This window comes from Notechis scutatus, chromosome 3 (assembly GCF_049901735.1).
Source record: "Notechis scutatus isolate UNSWTSFEM ecotype Mainland chromosome 3, rNotScu1.2, whole genome shotgun sequence".
Taxonomy (NCBI): domain Eukaryota; kingdom Metazoa; phylum Chordata; class Lepidosauria; order Squamata; family Elapidae; genus Notechis; species Notechis scutatus.
Genome location: NC_142011.1, coordinates 164,736,595 through 164,757,972, shown reverse-complemented (window position 1 = coordinate 164,757,972; position 21,378 = coordinate 164,736,595). Strand labels below are relative to the sequence as shown.

At 32.9% G+C, this 21,378-nt stretch overlaps 1 protein-coding gene across 1 annotated transcript in view; it reads left to right on the top strand.

Annotated features, from left to right (window-relative positions):
* CDH2 (cadherin 2) overlaps positions 1-21,378 on the top strand; it is a 156,433-nt gene that overhangs the window by 5,903 nt on the left and 129,152 nt on the right. Inside the window, exon 2 of the mRNA XM_026670370.2 lies at positions 11,661-11,775. Coding sequence (XP_026526155.1) covers positions 11,661-11,775 — 115 coding nt within the window. The remainder of the gene's footprint in view (positions 1-11,660; positions 11,776-21,378) is intronic.

The following is a 21,378-nucleotide window of genomic DNA, read 5'->3' as shown; positions in this document are numbered from 1 at the left end:
GGTTTCAATAATTTGAAGAAGGCGGAGTCTCCTCGCTGACAGACCATAGATCGCATCTCTCTGTGGCTATGGTCTGTGCTCTTTTGTTGGAGAGCCCCTATCATTACGATTAGGGGCTGAAGCTGCCTTGGAGTGGTGGTGGAGTAAGGGGAAGACGCAAGCCAGGGTGAGGGGAGCTGCATCTCCCCTCCTGGGCTTGGTCTTTTCCCCCCTGAAGACGACTGCAGTGGTGGTTTAAAATGGCCACCCCAAAGAGGAGGACTCAGATGGATTAAGATTTGTGCAGGAGGGAAGAAAGAGGTGGATAACATCTGAACCGGGACAGTTGGGCGATGCAACTAAACAAAATACCCCAGGATTAAGGTAACATGGAATTTTTAAGAAAAGAAAAGTGAGCAGCGAAATTACAAAGGGACAGGAAAAAAAATAAGAAAATATTTCTGACAGCTAAGCGGGACTTTGAACCGGGAAAGGAAGAAGCCAGAACTAAAGAATTAACTAAATTGGACTAAAATATTTTGGCAATAAACAGGAATAAAATAAAGCTGGACTTAAGATTGTCAAAAAATAATAATAATAAAGTTTACAAATGGAATAAAGTTTACTGTGTTGGAATATTGAGGTTCGAAAAACCCTAAATAAAAAAATAGGGGGAAAAGGTGAAGACTTTGTATAATGGAGAGTGCCACCTTTTGACAAAAACTTGAGCTCAAACAAGGGAAAGCATCCTGTTTCTGAATGAACTTGTGTGGATATAATATTAAAGAAATATTGAAACAAAATAAGAATCTTAGTGAAAGCAGAACTAGGATAAAGAAAAAAGCAAGGAAAGACTGACTATGGGATTGATTGATGTTTTTGGTATAGACCCTGGGCTGGAACAATTGAGAACTTTAGAAAATTGAAAGAAGGAAAGTAAAAGTGGTGTTTTTGTGGACTTTAATCATAAAATACAAGAGTGTGTAATGATATCTCTTCGGGAATTAAAAATGGAACTTAAAAATATGAGAAAATTACTATAGGAAAGAGGCGAATCACTTTGTTCTGTGTTAGAAGAAATGGAAATGGCGATTGAAGAACAAGAAGAATGAGCTTCAGAGGAGGAGGAGTCGACTCAAGGAGAAGACATCTTAAATAGACAATTAACACAAAGAACACTACAAAGAAGTGGGGAAAGAAGGAAGGTTAAAAAGTTGAAATTTAAGAAGGCAATCAAAAGGGGGAATACCTGTGAAGTCGGGAAAGGCAGAAAGACCCAGCAGAAAAGAGGAAAGGAAGATATTAAGAAAGAGAGGGATATAAACTGGAATGAGAAAAGATATGGGGAAAAGAGGGGGAGGAGAAGCAGTAAGAAGCAGGTGCATGAAATAAAGAAATACGGAAATAGTAAAATGTTGAAAAGAAATTGTTTTGTCAGAGATAATGGTTGATGAATTAAAAAGTGGATTCTGCAGGGTGACAAGGAGTAATAAGAATATTTCTGCAATTAAAAATATTTGGAAAATAGGGTAATATAGATACTGATAACTTATTAAAAATCAAGGGGGGGGGAATATGCTGCGGAATCCAAATGAAAAGATGTAATGATTATTATTGTAACTTCTTAAAAATAATGGTTTATTGGGAATCAAGATGAGGGAATAAAGGTATATTTTAACCATTGAGGTGTCACACTCAAAGCAGTAAAAGGGGGGAAACCTATACTTTTTTTTTCTTTAGTGTTAAAACTTGTACTAATTTAGAATTTATAAAAAGAATGTGTAATAGAAAGGGAATATGACAGACTAAAGAACCAACTAAATTAATAAGTCATATAGACTATTAAAAGCAAGGAGGGACATTGGCAACCTATTATTATTATTATTATTATTATTATTATTATTAGGCAAACACATATTGTTTATCTTTATTTTTAAAATAAATATTAAAGGATTATATTTGAAATAATTGAAATGAAACAAAAAGATGTTTCGATTGAGATTAATGAAAGAGGCCAGAATTAATCTGTTTGTTTCTCTTCTTACTGAAAATTTGGAATGGAAAAGGTAATAATAGAATTAAGAATTAAGAATTAAGTATGCATATATAATTGCTGTCATATTTGAATGTAAAGGTGATGACCCGGAAATATGTTGTCCACTAAAAAGAGATTTTTGTTTTTATGTGAAAAACTGAATAAAATTTGTTAAAAAAAATAATAATTTTTGACCATTTATTCACAAAAGTTTAAGGCTAGCCACAATGACAGGAGAGGACACCTATGCAGTGATATATGACAGTTTGTATATTGTGACATTTGACCCTATATGCAAATCAAGGGCCCAATCTCCTCCCATCCCTGATAGATCCCTATGAATAAGTATCAGCATTATATATCTGGGACAGAGTGGAAATAAAGCTTGCTATAATAGCAGAAGCAATATACCTTGTAAATTAAAGTAGTTCAAAAAGAAGGCTAACTATTCTTAAAATATTATTTTCTAGAAGCAAAGATCCCATACTCCACTTGCTTCAGAAATCTTTTAGGCAGATTATAACAATAAATACAAGAAATTCAGTAGAACTATTTTTATGAAATGAAGATAGCTTCTTGGTGACTTTCGTATTGGTTATTCTTGTTATATTTCTTATTCTTCATTTAGGAAACTGATGTGTTCTATTTGTATACACTCTGCTTTCTGTTTTAAGGATATGTAAAAAATCCATAGATTATCCAAAGAATTATAACAGTTTACGACAGAAGTCTCCAAACTTGGCAATTTTAAGACTTGTGGACTTCAACTCCCAGAATTCCTCAGCCAGCTTTGCTGATGTGTATGAATGGAAAATGTTTTTATTTCACTTTAAATTGAAATGTATTGGTTAGATTAATATCTTGTTATCATTCTAGGAGTTCAGGATGGATCAGATAGGGTTTGTCAGTCAGAAAGAGTATGACTGGACCAAGGTCACTCTGTGAGTCTCAACAATTTGTGACTTGATGGTTTTCCAGACTAAGTGTAGTGTAAGTAGGATCAATCTTATTGATGATTATTATGCTAAGGATTTCATTTTAGCATATTCTTACAAAAAATAAAATAAAAAACTGATGGTAACATTAAAGGTGGATATGAGGATGGACTAGAAAAAGAAAATGCTATCTAATACCAGGTTTGTATCCCCCCCCCCAATGGAAATAGTAAAAACTAATTCTATTAGTTTTCTGTGTTAATTATTGTAAGCTATTGAAGATACTAATATAAGCAGACAAGCAGGCCATGGATGAAATAAGAAAATACTGGCAGATACTGACTTTATATGTTATTAGCATAATGATTGGCAGCACATACCATCCAGATATTTGGGTCAGACACACAAGTTTTTAAAATCACTGATATGCATCAGGTTGCAAATCACATTTGAATTGGACAGAGTTTCTCATTCATTCGATACTGTTTGATTTTATACCACAATGCAGCATTGTCATATAGAATTAGAAATTAAGTATGATCCTTTGTCTTTTTTTTGTCCAGTATTCAGAATAAAAGAGATGGTAACAAAATGTAGCAGAAAGCAAAAAGTCTTATTGATATTTCAATAATGCAAATAATATAATGAAAGTAGCTAAAATGCTATTTAGGTATCCTTGCTTAATGGCAGAAATTGGGACTAGAATTTCCATCACAAAGCAATGCAGTCATAAAACTCAACATCAGGTAACTTTTCCATTTAGCAATGGAAATTCCATTGTTAAGTGAGTACATCATGTGAGAGCAACTTCCGACTTTCGACTATCTTCCCCATTGACTGCAGGGAAGGTAAGGAATTATCACCACATGACCATGGGGCACTGCAATGGTCAGAAATCCAAATTAGTTGTTAACTAAGTTGTTGAATCAGAGTTATTAGATGAGGACTTTGGAATAATACTCATCTGAAATCAATTTCTTGGTTTTACTAAGAAAAATAAAGGTAAATGATTGAGGATTGTTATAATGAAATGTGAATTTTATATTAGAATTGAAGTAAATTATCAAAAAAATATTTGTGATCTGTTTCAATGCTAGGTACAGCTATCTTCAATGTTGCTATAGTTAGGAGACAATGGCATATAATTCATAGAGTTCAAAGTATGTGTACAGTCAACTATGCACAAATTATATATAAGTGAATAAATTGTATGTTTTAATTAAACAACTATGTTAATATTTTGAATAACGTCATTTTTCTGTATCAGGCAGAAAACTTTGAATTTCAGATCAGTTATTTCATAGCATACCAGAACATTCAGTTTCAGGAAAGTGTTGTTCCATCACTGTGTTTTTTATTTTATATATAATATTGTAGGGCTGTACATACTGGAATATGGTTATGAAAAAATGCTTTGCAGCTGGAATGTGCACAACTCTATCTGCTATTCTTAAACCCACTTTTTCAAGATTCCACATGAAACTGAAAATAGGTGCTGCTGTTTTAAGAGCCTCTTGAGCTTTGGTAAATCATCTGCTTAAAAGAGCTGCATGTTGAAACTTGAAAAAAGGCTTCCAGTGGTAAGTAGTAGCTGAGTTTGCACTCACATAGGAGCAGTTAAGTGAACTTCATTTCAAAGCACAACAAACACAGTAGTCTGTAATGGGCAAATTACAAAAAAGTATTAGCGTTGTTATACAAACTTAGTCTTATTCATTTGTGTTTGATGAAGTTGCATGTATGTTACAAGAGAGATGGCGCTTGCCATTTTGATTAAAGTATTGGATGCTTTGGACATTGTACAACATGATCCCAATTTTTCTTATGAGAAGTTAACTGGAAGGATTCTAAGATTTAATAGTACAGTTTAATGTGGGCAAAGTGTTGAAAACAAAACAATAAATTCATTGGTGTCTTCAACAGAAGTCTGCTAAATCATTCCAAATATAGCAGAAATAAAACGTATTTCTATCTCTTCTTTTAATATAGTAATATAAGGGTTTTTTTCTGTCTTTGCATTGATTATGATGGAAGTGGGGAAAAAGTACCAAACATCTCTTAGCTGGCTTAATCTTAAGGTGCTTCAGTGGGGAATGGACACATTTTAATTTGGTGAACCAAATTTATTACTGTTGTCAGGGTCATTTGGCAATTGAGCCCACAGAAGAATCTCCCAATCTTCATATCCTTTCCAGCAACTAAATTTGTGGGTTATAATGTCTTTATCTCAGGAATTCTAATATAAGCAAACTTCCTATTCTGAGAACTTTTTAAAATCTGAGTTCTGTGAATCTGAAATCTAGGCTTGTGTTTGCTTTTATCAAAGTAAGTAAACTGAGGTGTAGCACACATAGGTTCTTTCTTCTCCAGTTGAATTGTAATCCTTTATTTTACTTGGTTTGGACTTCTCTGTAACTTTATTTTGCCAAACATTTTGTTAGAACATCATAAAATTACAGAGAAGTCCAAAAATAAAAGAAAGACTTAAAGTGTTTAAATATAGCTATGTGTCTATTGTACTTTTTATACTGAAGATTACTTTGAAGACTTTAAGAGTTTTGAGATCTAGGAAAAATGAGAGAAGTATTTATTTAATTGAAAAAGTTCATTATTTAAAATGGCAATAGTATATTTAATGAGATTTAATCACGATAATATAGTTTCAGAGTATTAGGGGATCCATCCATCTATATCGCAACATGACTTGAAGACCTACAGTTCAGCTGACATACTTGTTCTTAATTTTAGAAGAAATTGCCATTTTGCTTAGTGACTCATTTATGATCAGTACTGTATTGAAGTTTAAGTGATACTATTTATAACAGTTTAAAAAATGGTTAGGAAAAATATGAGGAAATGAAAAGCATAAGAAAAAATAATTTTCCTATTTTTAACATATAATTAAGCAAAACAAAACTAACTAATATAAAAACAAGATAGAGGACTAATCATAATATTAATCATAATATTAATACCAGCTTCTACTTCATATTTACTTACAGCTTATTTACATAGGCTCTGTAGACATACTAGGGGTGCCTTCAGTGTATTGCTTAGTTTGGAAGCATACCCATCTACTCAAAAAAGATAAAGATAGATTCAATTAGTTATGGTGACTGAGCAGCAAAAGATTTGAGACAAGTCTGTATACTCTTATTATTTGTAAATATTAAATAGATATGCTGTTATCTCTGGGAACTCTTAATAGACTGTTGCTGAGATCAGAACTGAAATGACCAGGTTTTACGCATTTAATAAAAAAGTGGGATATGGGAAGGCGAAATCATTTATTACACTTTAAGAGGAGGAGATGTCCATAAAATTATGTATATTGTAATATTTAATAAAATTATTATAAGTGGAAAATCATATGTTGAATTGTTCACTTCTCTAATTATCTAAGTCTTATCTGTGGCAAATGTTAACCATTCTCTTTAAAAACTTTAAAGTCTTCTCTGATTTGAATGTTTTCTATGTGAAGGAATTTCTTTTTCAGGGTATATTACTTATATGAATAGAAATTTTAATTGGCTCTAATAGTCCTATATATGATGAGAATAGGCCAGGGGTGTCAAACTGGAGGCCTGCGAATGTCAAACTGGTGGCCCGTGGGCCAAATGCATCATGTGCAGGCCACGCCCACCCCAGCTCAAGGGAAAATATATGAAATGTCACATGATATCAACATGACACCATGGGTTTGACACCTGTGGAATAGGCTAACCCCAATGAATTTGACCATTGCAAAGTCTTGGGTATTTTCCCAGATCAGCTTACAGACAATTTTAGCACAAAAGAGATATTGATAATTAATTAGCTCTATCCCAAATCTCTTTGTTAAAATAGCAAAATAAGTGGAATTGTTAAAGACGTATTGTTGAGATTTCTTTCTTTAGAAAAGTGTTACAATTTTGAAGTACTGTACAGATATTAAAAATAATACAGATTCTGTCTATAGACTTTCTGCCTAAGGTAAAGCCAACACCCAAGGTCTTCTGTGTTGAAAATTGATATTCTGTGACCTAGCTTGTTAAATTCTTTGGTTCCAGTCATTGTTCAGTTGGATTTGCTCTAATTACTTCTCCTATTTTTTTTAATTTCTTGATTAATAACTTAAATAGGTCTTCTCAGGGTCAGCCAATGAAAGTTAAAGAAACCAAAAGTTTTCTAAGGATCTTATGCAATTTAAAAAAATTAATTAGTGTGTTTTTATAATACACTTTAAAACTTGGTATTATTGGATTTTTTTTTTTTAAAAAAAGTAATGCACATTTCAATTTTTTTTAAAAAGTAAACATTGCAATTTCTTCTATTTTTTAAAGTTTTTGTTGTGATCTGAAGATTTCTGGAGTAGCCTCATGTTGGTGAAATAAATGAAGTTATAATGTACTTAAAATATCAGAAGCATGATCCTTTTTTAGGCTGGTAGACATGAGCTGTGATCAATTACCAGAATTGTTCCTTAGTAAATTGGTATTATAAATTATTTCAGGGAGTGAATTGTCCATCTCCTTTCTCATTGTTTGAGCTTCATTCTGCTTGCTTTATGTTCTCTGCACCTCAGCTTTCTTTCTATGACTTTCTAGTGTTATAAACTAGAGAAATTTCACCTGGCTGATGCTTTGGTAATATAATTTGAAAATATTATATGGTGCTGTAGGTTTTCATTCTATATTTTTAACAATAAAGTTAGAAGGTTTCTTGGTTTGGGTTTTCTAAACTATATATCTTTCTAACAGAAGAGATGCAATAAAAGGCATCAGATAAATTAAATTTTCCTAGTCTTAGGACTTAGTTTTACCCTGCTAAACAAACAAACAAGAACAGTGAGGATGGATGTTGCCGTTCAGCACAGTTTATATTCAATCCACTAGAGAAACCACAACCCTTTTGAATGTCAACTTTCTATGAAGTTGTCAATCATTGTTTGAAAGGTTATTTCTAGTATTAAGGTATTATGGTTTAAACATAAAGCTATTGTAAATCATAAAATAATGAATACTTATACATATAGGAAAAAGAGGGTGGGACTGGGAAGAATATATTATTTAAATGGATTTTCCTCAGTCTTACACTTTAAGCATACCCAATCTTTCTGAACTGATGAGGTGCTTATTTATAATTTTTAGACTGTTATGTAAACTTTCATGAACATGGCCAGTCTCAGAATAGTTATATACTAGGAGGCAAATTAAGTACTGGATTGCAGCCCACTATTCATTTTATTTTCTATAGAAGAATCTCAGATTGATGAGGACCTGAAAGACATTTTTAGAAATACAGGCTATGCTTTGCAGTAGGTGAGTACTTTGTAGCATTCCAGCTTCCTGTTCATTTTATTTTAATTAAAAGTCTCTAAAAATAGATAAGGCAGGGTGGGAAATAAGCACCAAGGATTGCATTTGAAGGGTACGTTATAAGCCTGATACGACATTGGAGATTCAGGGTTCTTTTAATGATATCAACAATTTTATACATGCATCTTTTGTGTTATTAATCAGGCATTAATATGATCAGAATTAGAAAGGTAGTTATTGGCCCTGTGGCTGTTACGGAACTGTAAATTAGGTTGTAGAATGCTTTGGATGTATTTCCCAAAATGTAGCATTTGTCTATCTTTTCCCAGGATCACATTGGAATTCTGTATGCACAAAAATTTGTATAGATTAAACAACAAAAGTTCAGTATGTGCACATGATAATCCCTACCACAGGGGTTCTCAGGCCTGCTGCCAGCTTCCCAGTTACATTAATTTACATAAGCAAACAGCGTAAGGCTATGCCACCCATGTGATTAGGATTATGTCTATTCCTGTTTCCAGCACTCATGTAAGGTTCCCTTTCTGTGAGAATGATGTGAAAAGGGATAATATGCAGTTTGAAAAGGCATCTTGAAAAACGCCTAGGTCTTTTATTCGGTTTTCCAGCCTAAATGATTTAGGCTTAGTAGTAAAATAAGACACTTGCTGAGTAGTGAATTTGTATTTTGGATCTATCACTTTATGAGAGCAAATCTGAAGTTTCCACTAACCATATTAACCTTGATTTTAAGTCTGTGAACTGTATAGATCAAAATATAATACTTTATATTTGTGGAATTTATCTTGGAAGTGTTTTCATGGATATTTCACACTAATTCTTCAACAATTGCTTGTAAGCATGATTTTTAAATTCATGTGGGTCCACCGAGAAACACCAGTTAAAAATGTAGACAATTTGTAATTAAAATCACTGTATTTATAGTTCTGACAGCCATGATCTATCTATCAAGAGCATTTTTGCTTATAATAATCAGACATGGCAGTAATATTAGTAATTGTCTAGCAAAGTTGACTTTGTGTGATGGGAAGGCTGTTTCCCATAAATGCTCTCTTGAGTTTAACAAACTGTCATATTTTATGATACTACCTTATATAACAATATTGTAGCCAGAATGCCAATCAGAATGTTGAAACCCAACAGCCATAGACATCAAAAGAAGCAAGATAATGATTGTGACAATGCTGTTGCAGACCCATTTCATTATACACATGTGTCATATTGGCCTACGTATAAATGCTTTCATTCATTGCCTCAACCTCCAACTTGCCCTTTATGACTTTCTTCAACAAATGTCAATGTTTAGAACTAAAAAACAATATATTTAGGGGCACTTAACTGGAATTTAGGGTACACTAAGATGTTTTCCATTATGTTATTCAGAAAAACTGATACTTTCCTGTCATTTTTACCAGTCTGAGTAGGATTGTAGTATAGTATGAATTTTAGGACCGTATATAAAGACTTATATTTCATTGCATCATCTGTTTCATTAGTTATCTGGTGATACCTCCGCAGCAAAAATTTGATTCATTTTGCAAGATTCTCTTATAGTATACTTCCTGGCATTATATTTATTAGAGCAATACCTATAGAAAGAGATGATTTTAATAGATCTCAGGTCCTAAGTTTAATATGTTTTAGTTAAAATATTGGGAAAATAATGTAAACATTTCATAAAATAAAAGCCATTGCTTATCTAGTTTGTGTAACAGTTCACTTTTATATAGGGCATATTAACATATCCCCACAACATTTAGAGAGAACAGCTTTTGATGCAAACTACGTGATCAGCTGCTAAGTATACACCAGTGACTCACCATGAAGCAATAAAGAAGAGATAGTTTGGGTTTTCTGTGAAAGGTATAATGCTTATATTAAATTCAAGTCAACTACTCATAGAAGGCTAAAAGAGGCTTTACTATTCTTTGAAGAAGAAAAAAACAAAGCAGAGCTTTACATGCAGGAAAGAATGAGACAGTTTTCTTGCATGGAATGGCAGGAAGCAGTTTTAGGATTGGCAGTAGGCCATAACTTACTGATTGAATTAAATTCTCTCATACCTCTTGTGTTTGTGGCTAAGGAATGTTGACAGTTGGCTAATTTGGGGAAGAGACCACTCTCTCATTTCTGGAAAAAAAAATGAAAGGTTAAAAACAAAAACATTAAAAATCTATGTTCCAAAGTTTTTATTTCATTGCACATTATTTTTTAGTATATAGGAATTGTTTAGTATAAGTGGTGTGCTGGACAGATTGACAGATTCCCATGCATTTTTTAGGCTTGTTTAAAATCCTGTTAATCATACAGCTGCCAACCTAGGAAATTATCTGTTTCTGAAGATGTTCAAAAGGTAGCTTAAAAGCTTATGGAATGTGTTCTGTATTTTGTATTTTGGCCTGAAATATTTCTGGTACTTCTACTTCTGAATGGTAACCCCATTTGTTCCCTCTCCCCACTTCCTTTTAAGAAATAACCCCAATACTTAGTTTTATAATATAGGAATCATTTGCTAGTTATATTTTGTTTGGTGCTGCTGTTTGCCAAGAGATATAAAGGAACCTAAGATGGAAACAGATGTTAATGTCCTACTATTATTCATGTAAATAGAAGTCCTCTTATTAAAAAGGCTTACCTTAAAGCATAAATCTCTCTCACGTATGGCTTATTAATTAAAACCAAGCTTGTGAAACTTCTTGATTCATGAATAAATACACCACCCCCATATATAAGTATAATACACTTATATATGAAAAATATAATATTTCAATCAGCCAAATTAACTAAAGGAAATGTAAAGCAGTTTTTCATTCTGGTAACACAGATCTTTTACTTAGTCTTCCTTTATTATGAGAAATGTTTTATGAAACATGAAACAAAATGTTTTCTCAATGACATACTTGACTTTAGATAGACCAACAAATTAAATTTCTGTGTCTATGTAGATAAAGGCTAAGTTGAAAAGATAGACCCCAAAATGTATTGATGTTCTTAGTGATCATTCATATAATTGTTGTTAAAGCGTACAAATGTATCATAATCAGTATCGAACAAACTTCATTTTGTATAAGATTTAGTTCTACTTGAAGAAATATGATTGTCCCCTCCATAATTCTATTTCAAACTAAGTGCCTGTTTTAGTTCAAACACTCAGTGGATTAACAAATCAAGTTTGCATATTATTTAGATCTTGCTGGACAAGTGGGATTTGTTCCTTCCATTCCAGTTATCAGAAAGATTAACCCTTTACCCCTGGAATTCTAATTGCAGCCATTTGGAAACAAAGAAGCTGTTTGTACAAGATAGTAGCAAATTCATGGTTCATGCCAAGTTGAATGTTTCTCAGTTGAATGGATTTGCAAAGTATTACATAAATTTTGTCTTGCATTACAGGCACCTATAAAGGCAACTTGTGAAGATGGCACATTATGCAAGACTGGATTTCCTGAAGATATTTACAATACAATCGTATCCAAGGGAGTAAATGAAGGACAGCCTCTTCTGAATGGTATTGTTGAACATAAAACTTAGTTACTTATTCTGTCTTATACATGCTGCTCAATTCCTCTGAATTCTGGATTTGATGTAGTGGATGACACTTTAGAAGTGATAGATCCTATGAATAACTTATGATTTAGTATCATTCACATAACTTAGAACTTTGAAACCAGTACCTATATTAGTTTTTTTTTGTATTTTGCAAAGGTTGCTAGAGAAGTTTATTAGAATATCCCTTGGGTAATACACTAGATAAAATGTTTTTGTTTGATAAGTATTGTTTTCAAGGTCTGTAAGTTTCCTAGAATTTAGTTATTTATCAGAGAAGAATATTAAGTTTCAAAATAAGTTCCACTACTACATCAGAAACTGATTTGCTTGCCATGTGGCAGACAGAACATCCATAGGATGTTAAGACTGTAATACTTCTTCCTTATTCCTTCCTTCGTAAATTTTGAAAGCTTTTTGTGAATTGTATGCGGACTGCTTCTACATACGATAGACAAAATTCTATACTTGGATTTAAAATACTGCTTTTAGAGAAAATGTCTTCAGTGCTTTTTTCCCTCTACTCATAATTTTAAACCTTGAACGTTTCATGTTTTGGCTGCAAAAAGTCTGCAGAAGTAATGTAGCATTTATTGTCATATAGTTTACAAATGTAATTATATAAATATTATTTTAAAAATAAAACAAAACCTTGTTTGTTCTTTTTCCAAATGCAAGCAAGGATGATAATACAAGTATGAATCTGTAGAAAGACACAGACAATCATAACATTCTCCACTTGGTAATCCTCAAAATTTAAATTGGTATCTTATTTATTTCTGTAATTTGGGGAACAGTATTCAAATTCAGTCATTTCTCTGCTTTGCTTTCTGCACTGGCTTAATGAATAGTCCTGGAGAAGTTAAAAGTTTGTATAATATTTTACAATTACAATTTAAATTAGTATAATAAAGAAATTGTTGCAATATCAGTGTTGGTATACTTGTGTTTAATGTAATATTTCCTCTTTTATTAAAATATATATTTGTTCATTCTTTGTGCTAAATAATACCCATATTTATTTATGTACTTCTGTATATTTTGCTGCAATTTTAAGTATCAGTACAGGTTCTTGGCATATGCAAGCATATTTTATGTTTTATAATTGTGAATGACATTGAAATTACTTTGTAGCTAATTTAAAAATTACAATGCTGATCAAGAAGATTGGTTTCAGTGAGTTCCAAATTTATGTTAAAGAAAAACTAATTTGATTTATTCCATTATTTCACTCCAAAATAAATATAGTTGCATGGATCACAAATTAAATAAATGAGAAAGATTTTTAAATGAGACTGCAAATCAAATTGATCCTTAAAATAAAAGCTGTCTCTGTGTTTAAACTATTTTGCTCAACAGAATCTTCTTGCAGTTATGTTTTTAATATTTTATAACAAAAATTGATTCCCAAATCAATTTTAAGTTATTAAAAACATGACTTAATAAAACACTTCTGTGTTTAAAACAGACAAGTATATTTCATCAATTTTGTTTAGGACTTGAGTCATTTTTAAAAATAATGACAATATCCTACAAAAACGCAAACTGTAGTAGTTTTGTTTTATTGTGTAGTTTTTGTTTTTAGACAAAATAAGTATAAACAATATAATATTCTTAAGTTCTATATTTAGGTCTGATATTATAAACAATATATTCTTGAGTTCTATAGTTAGATCATATAAATTCAACATATTAACTAGGATAGGAATTCCTAACAGGTTTAAACAGAATGTTTGTGACTTATTTTTTTTTAATACTAATCTTACTGATGAATGTTTTTCCTCTATGAAGCAAAACTAAAAACAAAATTTTTCACTTTTAAATGTTTCTCCTCTGGATTTTTTAAACTTTTTATAAGTACCGTATTTTTTGCACTATAAGATGCACATTTCCCCCCCCAAAAAAGTGGGTGGAAATGTCTGTGTGTCTGATAGAGAACATGTTGCCAAAGCCCTGCCCGCCCGCTGGCCCCCACCCTTTGGCCATTTTTGGCTCCATGTCCCCCATTTTTGGACTCTGCGCATCCTGTCTTCGATCCATTCCAGGTGGCAGCAATCCCCTCTGCCCAGAACAGATTGAAAACAGGATGTGTGGAGGCCAAAAATGAGGCATGCGGAGGCCAAAAATGGGCATGCAGAAGTGGCAATAGGCTGTCAACTCATAAAACATTTCTATGTCTGTTTTATAGTTGCCAATAGAAAGAGGGGAGGAGTTTGAAAGAGCAGTGCAGCAGTTTGGAATCAAAGTGCATTCCATTTATATTTTTCAGAGAATGTAACGAGGCGACTGAAGTTTCTGCCATGCAAATCTCTAATTGGAGAGCATGATTGATGACACTTGGCAATGGATGTGTTTCGTTGCAGAATATGAATTATGGGGGACGTGTTTCATTGGAGAATATTAATTATGGGGTGGGGGAAAATCAGGGTCCAGGATGACAGTGAATTATGTGTTTCAGAGTTGGCTACATTCAGGTCATGCCGACATGTTAACTCCCAATAAATCCTTTGAAGTTTTGGAAGTTTGGCTCGAGACTCATGATTTAATTGGGGTAACTACTGGAATCCTGACAGCAGCAATGGGTGGCGGCGATCCCCATAGCCTGGAACAATTGATAGGTGGTATTCCAGGAGGCCGATCCAACCGCCAATCAGCTGCTTGTGCTAAATCAGGCTGTACTGAAGCTGACCAGGCTGTTTGCTGCAAGGAGGCAAATTGCTTGGAGGCAGCAGCAGATTTTTTTTCTTTTTTTCCTCCCCCAAAGCTATGGGGAGGTGCATCTTACAGTGCAAAAAATATGATAATTTGTGCCTTAAAACAAAGCAGCAAATTTTATCTAGATTTTCTTCCTCAACTTCTAGTAGTGATTATTAAAGAATAAAACATTGGGAAATAACAGAAGCTAAAGGAATCGTACATACATACATAAAGAATAAAATATTTGAGGAATTATGATCTTTGTTATATATCATTAAAGAATAATCTCAGTTAATTGATATGGCATCCATATAACAGAAAGTGCATTCTCAGTTAATTGATATATTATCCACATAACAGAAAGTGCATTCCATGGTGAGAAAAGGAAGGCATCAAAAAGTTTAATTAAATTAACTTAATTTTTTCTGAAATAACTACAACAATTTGGAATCCTTGTATGCTAGTTTATCAGAGACAAAAATGAAGAAAATCAAAGTTTAAAATATATATTTTATGACTGTGCAAACCATAGTTTATGACACTTTTTCATCATATCTCATTACTATTAAGTACAGTTGAAAATTCAGGTGTGACCCTAGTCTGTAGTGAATAAAAAACTTCATTGGCTATCTATAGGTGGGAAGTAAACTAAACTATGGCTTAGTTACTAAATTGTACATATATGTTCATATATGTATCAACTTTATGTTTTGGATTTTAATCAGACATAAAACAAACCTGTAATTCATTCTGATCAGGAACAATAATAAAACATTATTTTCAAACTGATTATTAAATGAGATGCTGGCTTTAACTACATTTTAAGTGAAATTTCTTTGCTTCCTTGCTCCAAAAATGAGTACTTCTGAAATTTTCAAGGCTTTCACATTAGAATTAGAATTCTTTTATTGGCCAAGTGTGATTGGACACACAGGGAATTTATCTTGGTGCAAATGATCTCGGTATAAATAAAAGAACAGATACATTCATCAAGAGTCAAGAATCATAAGGTACAACACTTATAATAGTCATAGGGGACAATATACTGTATTGTCTTTTCCCTCCAAGAGTCTCAATTTCCATTTTGTTCAGAAATCAAAGACTTTCCAATTTTAAAAGTAAATGATTTGTGGAAAACACCAGACTTATTTTCAAGTAAATACCATTAGCAGTTCAGTTATCGATAGATTGACTATGCTCTGCTTTTATTTAATGCCTAATTTTTAATAGTTTCTTCCATCATATGCTGAAATGTATTGGAACTTCAGCTCCCTTCCCAAGAATTCTTACCAAACATGGAAGCCTCAAATTTCTGAAGGGTACTGAATTGCATTTTTTTCACTAATTATGAATTCATATTACTGTCGATATCACATTAAGATCTGATTGCTAAAAATAAAAGTATGATCTATTTCTCATTTATTACTACAAACTAGCTTGAAGTAATCAGGGCAGTATGGTTCTTGACCTGAAAGTCCAGAACCTTGCATATTTTCAGTGAGAAAGGAGGGTGTTTAAATTAATTAAATATTGAATAAATAAATGGCTAGCACTTTACTTGTACATACAAGGCAACCACTACTTTGAAACAATCAGTATTTGATATATTCAAAAAATCTTTGTTTAAAAGCAGTTTATATTTTGTTTCAGAATGAATCACATTATCGATTAATAGGAATTACTTGACAAATTTTGGGGGGCATCCTTTTTTTCCTCCCAGAGTAACTCCTTAGACAAATTATTTTAATGGTTAATTCTCATAAGAGCACCCGACATGCTTGAAAGCACGTCATTTGCTGGTTTAATAATTTACAAGGCATTGGATGGCTTTGACTTAACATTTAATTACACTGTCATTTTGAAGTACTATAGTTGTCTAAAGCCCAATTTCTGGTTATTAAACTAGATGCATCTGACAACGGAAGTTAAGTGTACCTTGGCCAGAACCAGAATGTGGGGGAAGGAAAGAGTTGTAGGGCTTGACACAGAATTTTATAAATTTATTTATGCTCTTGGGGCTGGTTCAGATTTATATCAATGGAAGATTTGAATTTGGCATTTTAATTCTTATGTATTTTCTATAGAGATTGATGCAGTTTAAAGACTAAATTGTCATTTTGTTGAAACGGTGGAGATTTTATTCTCTTAGCTGTAAAATACAGAGAAAAGATAGATAAACTACTAAACTTTTTTTCATTTGTTTCTCTTGCTATCAAAATTCAAGACAGGCAATTTCTGCACATTGTTTCTCCTCAAAGTATAAAATTTATCTTAAAAAATAATTGTAGAAAACAATTCTAGATCTTTTTCTGAATGTCTTCTCACATTCTTGCATTCCCATATGAACCTTGGCATCATTACATTTTTATTAGCAAATGTTGCACCTACTTCAAATTCAGCCTCTCGGAAATTACAATTGTGTCAGTTACAATGGGGGAGGGGGAATGTGCATTTTATTTGATTTTTTTTCATATAAGTATTTTTTTTGAAACTTGTTGATTATATTTAAACTGATGTGTATTTTTAAAAAATGTTTTACTGCAATATTTTTCCTAATAAAGGTAATTTAATATCTTTATATTATGATTTTTTATTTCTTATTATTTTTAGGGAGGGAATATTTATTTTAATTTTTCAAAATCAAACTAACTTCATTATTTTAATGTCATAAGTCAAATGTTACATCAGGCCTGCCAATTTAATATCACAAGATAGTTCAATGGGTTATTTGTATATTGGGTAATTTGGACTAATATTTTGTTTCATTTTTCACTATTATATGAATTATTTGCCAATTTTTCCAAATGCACAGAGTTTTAAATTTTCCTAAAGTATGCATTAGTATCCATATTATTTAAAAATTGAGAACTGTATTGAAAAATTCAGAGGAAAATGGTTTTTTCTGTTTCTGTATTTATGTTTGTTTATATCTAATTACTTTCATTTTTTATTACCTGTATTTTAACTTATTTTAATACTGTGTTCTATGAAAATGATGAGGATATTTTAGACCAAATGGATAATATAAAAAGCTATTTCTTTTTTGGCTATTGCCAACTGGGTTTTGAATCAGCCAAGTGCTTAAGATGTTGGACGAAGAAAAGTAATTAACAATATTATTCTCGAATGAATATTTCTAGGTTACTTTCTAGGATAGAAAACTTTACAAAATGACTTTCAATCATTTGGAAGCCTGCACTCACAAACAAAAAAATCTCCACACCACAAGCCAGGCAAACACCTGGGCACAAACAAACTCCCCCTGATACCTCCAGCTCAAACAAAGCTGCACTAAAAGCCTCCAATACAGGAACACAATGTTGCCAGCCAATCAAGACACAAAAAAAGCCACAAAACAGACAGGAGATATTAGAAACACCAATCAAGCAGAACACAGCAAAATCCAAGACCAATAAACACAGATCGAGACTCCCAACCAATCAGGATGAAGAAAAAACCATTCTGGCACAGCAATAGGCTAGCCCCAAATTTAAAACTGAAACCACTGTAAAAGTCTGACTCACAGACGAACACAGTACAGAAGCCTGATGATGGTAGATGAGATTCTGCCGAAACGTTGCTACAACTTTAAAAGCACAACTATAATGACGTGGGAAAATACTGGAACAAAGCTGAATACCATACACACACACACACACACACACACACACACACACACACATGTTTTCTTAAGTTTTCGGGTATTTTCCCACGTCATTATAGTTGTGCTTTTAAAGTTGTAGCAACGTTTCGGCAGAATATCATCTGCCATCATCAGGCTTCTGTATTGTGTTCGTCTGTGAGTCAGACTTTTACAGTTGTTTCAGTTTTAAATTTTGGGCTAGCCTACTGCTGTGCCAGAATGGTATATATCTATACATATACATACATACATACATACATACATACATACATACATATCAGTTTTAGTGGAACCAATTCAAGGAGGTCATGTGTATCATGACTGTTAGTCTTGGTGGCATTGTGACTACCTCTGAAGTCCATCTACTGGAAGACTATTGGAGTTCCTTGTGTAGTTGTTTGGCCACTGGGAGATGAGCCAGGAGTCTAATCCAGCAGGTTACTGTTTATGGTCTTCCATCAGAAAAGTGCTCATAAGACTGGAGTTTTGTGACATTAATGTGTTGGTTTTCTAAAAGGAATTAATTTGCTCAGTTTGATAAAGAACATGAGTTGTACCATGCACTACAAAAAAGTGGGTACCTGACTCATTGGGAATAACAAAGGTCAAGAAAGGTCTTCATTAGCAACAAACATGTTTCTAGTCAGACTGTGAAAGCCATTTGGCCCGCTCACTAGCAATCATAACAGGAGTGCTTTTTGTGCGTATGAGAAGTGTTCTGTCACACCTAGCCTTTGAAAGGAGATGGCATAAAGACACTTTGAACAAGGGTTTTAAAAATCAGCTTCTCTTAAAAGATTCTGTGGAATCCTAACATTGAGTCAGATTTATTTGTCAGTTACCAGCTGCTCATATATTTATATAAATAAAAGTATTGAACATAATAATGCATTATTTGTTAATTTGTTAATTATTTGTTTTGAATAACACTTTTTTAAAAAAAGAGCATTTAGCTTTTCTAGTGGTCCCAAAATGTTTTTCTTCCCTAATAATAGGCAAAATAATAAACTTTACCCAATATTATTTATAGTACTTTTTTCCTTGCTTTTTATTCATAGACGTAAATCCACATTTCAGCAACACATGATGAGAGCTGTGGAGAAATGTTTGGGCAGGTTTTATAGATGGCTTTAGTAGGGAGAGAAACACAGATGAAAGCCAAGAGGGAGCATACTGTCTAAAGTAGGCAGATATCTGTTGTCTAGTTGCAGCTTACTATTAACAAATGTGAGCACAGTAGGAGATAGAGCAGGAAGTGCAGTTAAGTGGTGTATTATCGTCCTTTCTAAAGGAATGGAGCTTTAGATGGAATATAGATAGGGTATGGAACTAAAAGAAGCAGACAAAATAGTGTGAGTAGAGGAAGAAAATTAGTATAAATTATGGCCCTGAATGCCTGTTTTTAGGATCCTTATGTTATAGTTTTACTTGCTCTCAGTCACAAAATGCAAAGAATTTTCCACTAATTTTCTGTAGGAAAGTACATGTGACGATTAAAACAAAATAGAAACCATCCTGCAACAAAAAAAACCCTCACTCCTAAATTCTGTCATAAATTTGCCTATTATGAGCTTTGGCAGAAATATTCAGATATGAACTGCAGTCTCCAAATTGCTAAAATATTGTTATTCTTGCTGAATTACGATGTAGCCATAGACCCATAAGTTTAAGGGTATTGTTGATTTACCACCCCCCACCCCCCTGATATTTCAGGGTCTTTGATTAGCAGAATCCAAATGGACTTTGTCCTGGGATAAAAATGAATTCTGTTGATGATTATGACCGGTTACATTTTTCTCAAGTGTTCCTGATGATTTTATTTTATATTTTTGTTTTCATAATTATATATCTTTTTTGTATATCTTTGTAAGTGAGCTTTCTATAAATCCTATAAATATATAAAACAAAGCAAATGTGTTAAATGGAAGATAGAAAATTACTAGACAAATATGGTTATTTTTTTTAAAAGGCAAAATTTGGAGTCGCCTAAAATACTAAAAAGAAAAAAAAAATTAGCTCAGTGTTATAAAGTGGTTATCTTGATTCTGAAGTACTGTAGACAATTTTATCTTTGGTGCTTGGCTGGTGAACTTTCTGGTATGCTCAGCATCCAACTGATTTCTATATTTGGAAACAGAATGTCACCCAAAGTGGCACCCAAACAACTCCTTCAGGTTGTTATCACATTTTTAGTATGACATGCGATTAGGCATGGCTATTTGAATATAAAAGGATAATATTCAAAAATGTTCTCATTTCAGATAGCAATACTGCATTTCTCATTAAACATTTTCTCATATGCAATGTATGGGAATTAATAAACATTCTTCTAAAATCATTGAGGATAGAAGAAATTTACAATTTCAACTTTGTAAATAGTTATTTGTATCCCGAGTTTATTATTTTTATAAATAATTCAAGATGGAAAACATGCCTATTTTCCCCACAAACCTGTGAAGTGAGTTAGGTTGCGAGAGTGTGTGACTGACCTAAAGCCATCCAGCCGGCTTTCATGCCTAGGGCAGGACTAAGCACTCACAATGTCTTGGTTTCTAGCCTGATATTCTGCAATGAGCTGCTTCGAGCACCCAGCAGTGGGAGGTACTTAGGCTGGGCTTGATTGATAGGATGCTTCTCATCCTCCACGTACTCCTCCTCAGCGTCCCCAGTTTTAGCTCAGCCTTTGTGAGGTAGGTAGCTTGATTGCTTCCTTGACTGGACTAGGACAAATTAAACAGGTTTGAATTACTCTAATTGACAATTCTAAATTATTAGTCTATTACAATTCAAAATTGTTGGGAATTTCTAAATCATAAGTCTAATGGAATTCAAAAGTATCTTTCTAATAACATTATTCCGATGGCAAGACTGCCATCAGAATACACATCGGCTCCCCAGGGAGCCCTCAGCCGCTTCAGCAGCGATTAGAAACCACATCATCTTGACATCATAAATTGCTTGTCATCACGAAGTCCTGCTGTGCCGCTTGGAGAGACGAGCGGCCAGTTTAAACTATCGAGGCTTTTTTTTCCTGATTCCCTGATCAGAATGCCTAAAGGAGGAGGCTTTAGAGCTCAAATTCTCCTTAGATTGCCTCGCTTTTTCTAATTAGCTTTGCATTGGCTTACAATAAGAGGTGATGGTTGCTGCTACATTTTGGCGCCTAATATAACTACTGGTGCCATTTTGTTTATCAGAATTCTATTGCATTATCTGTTGAGAGGC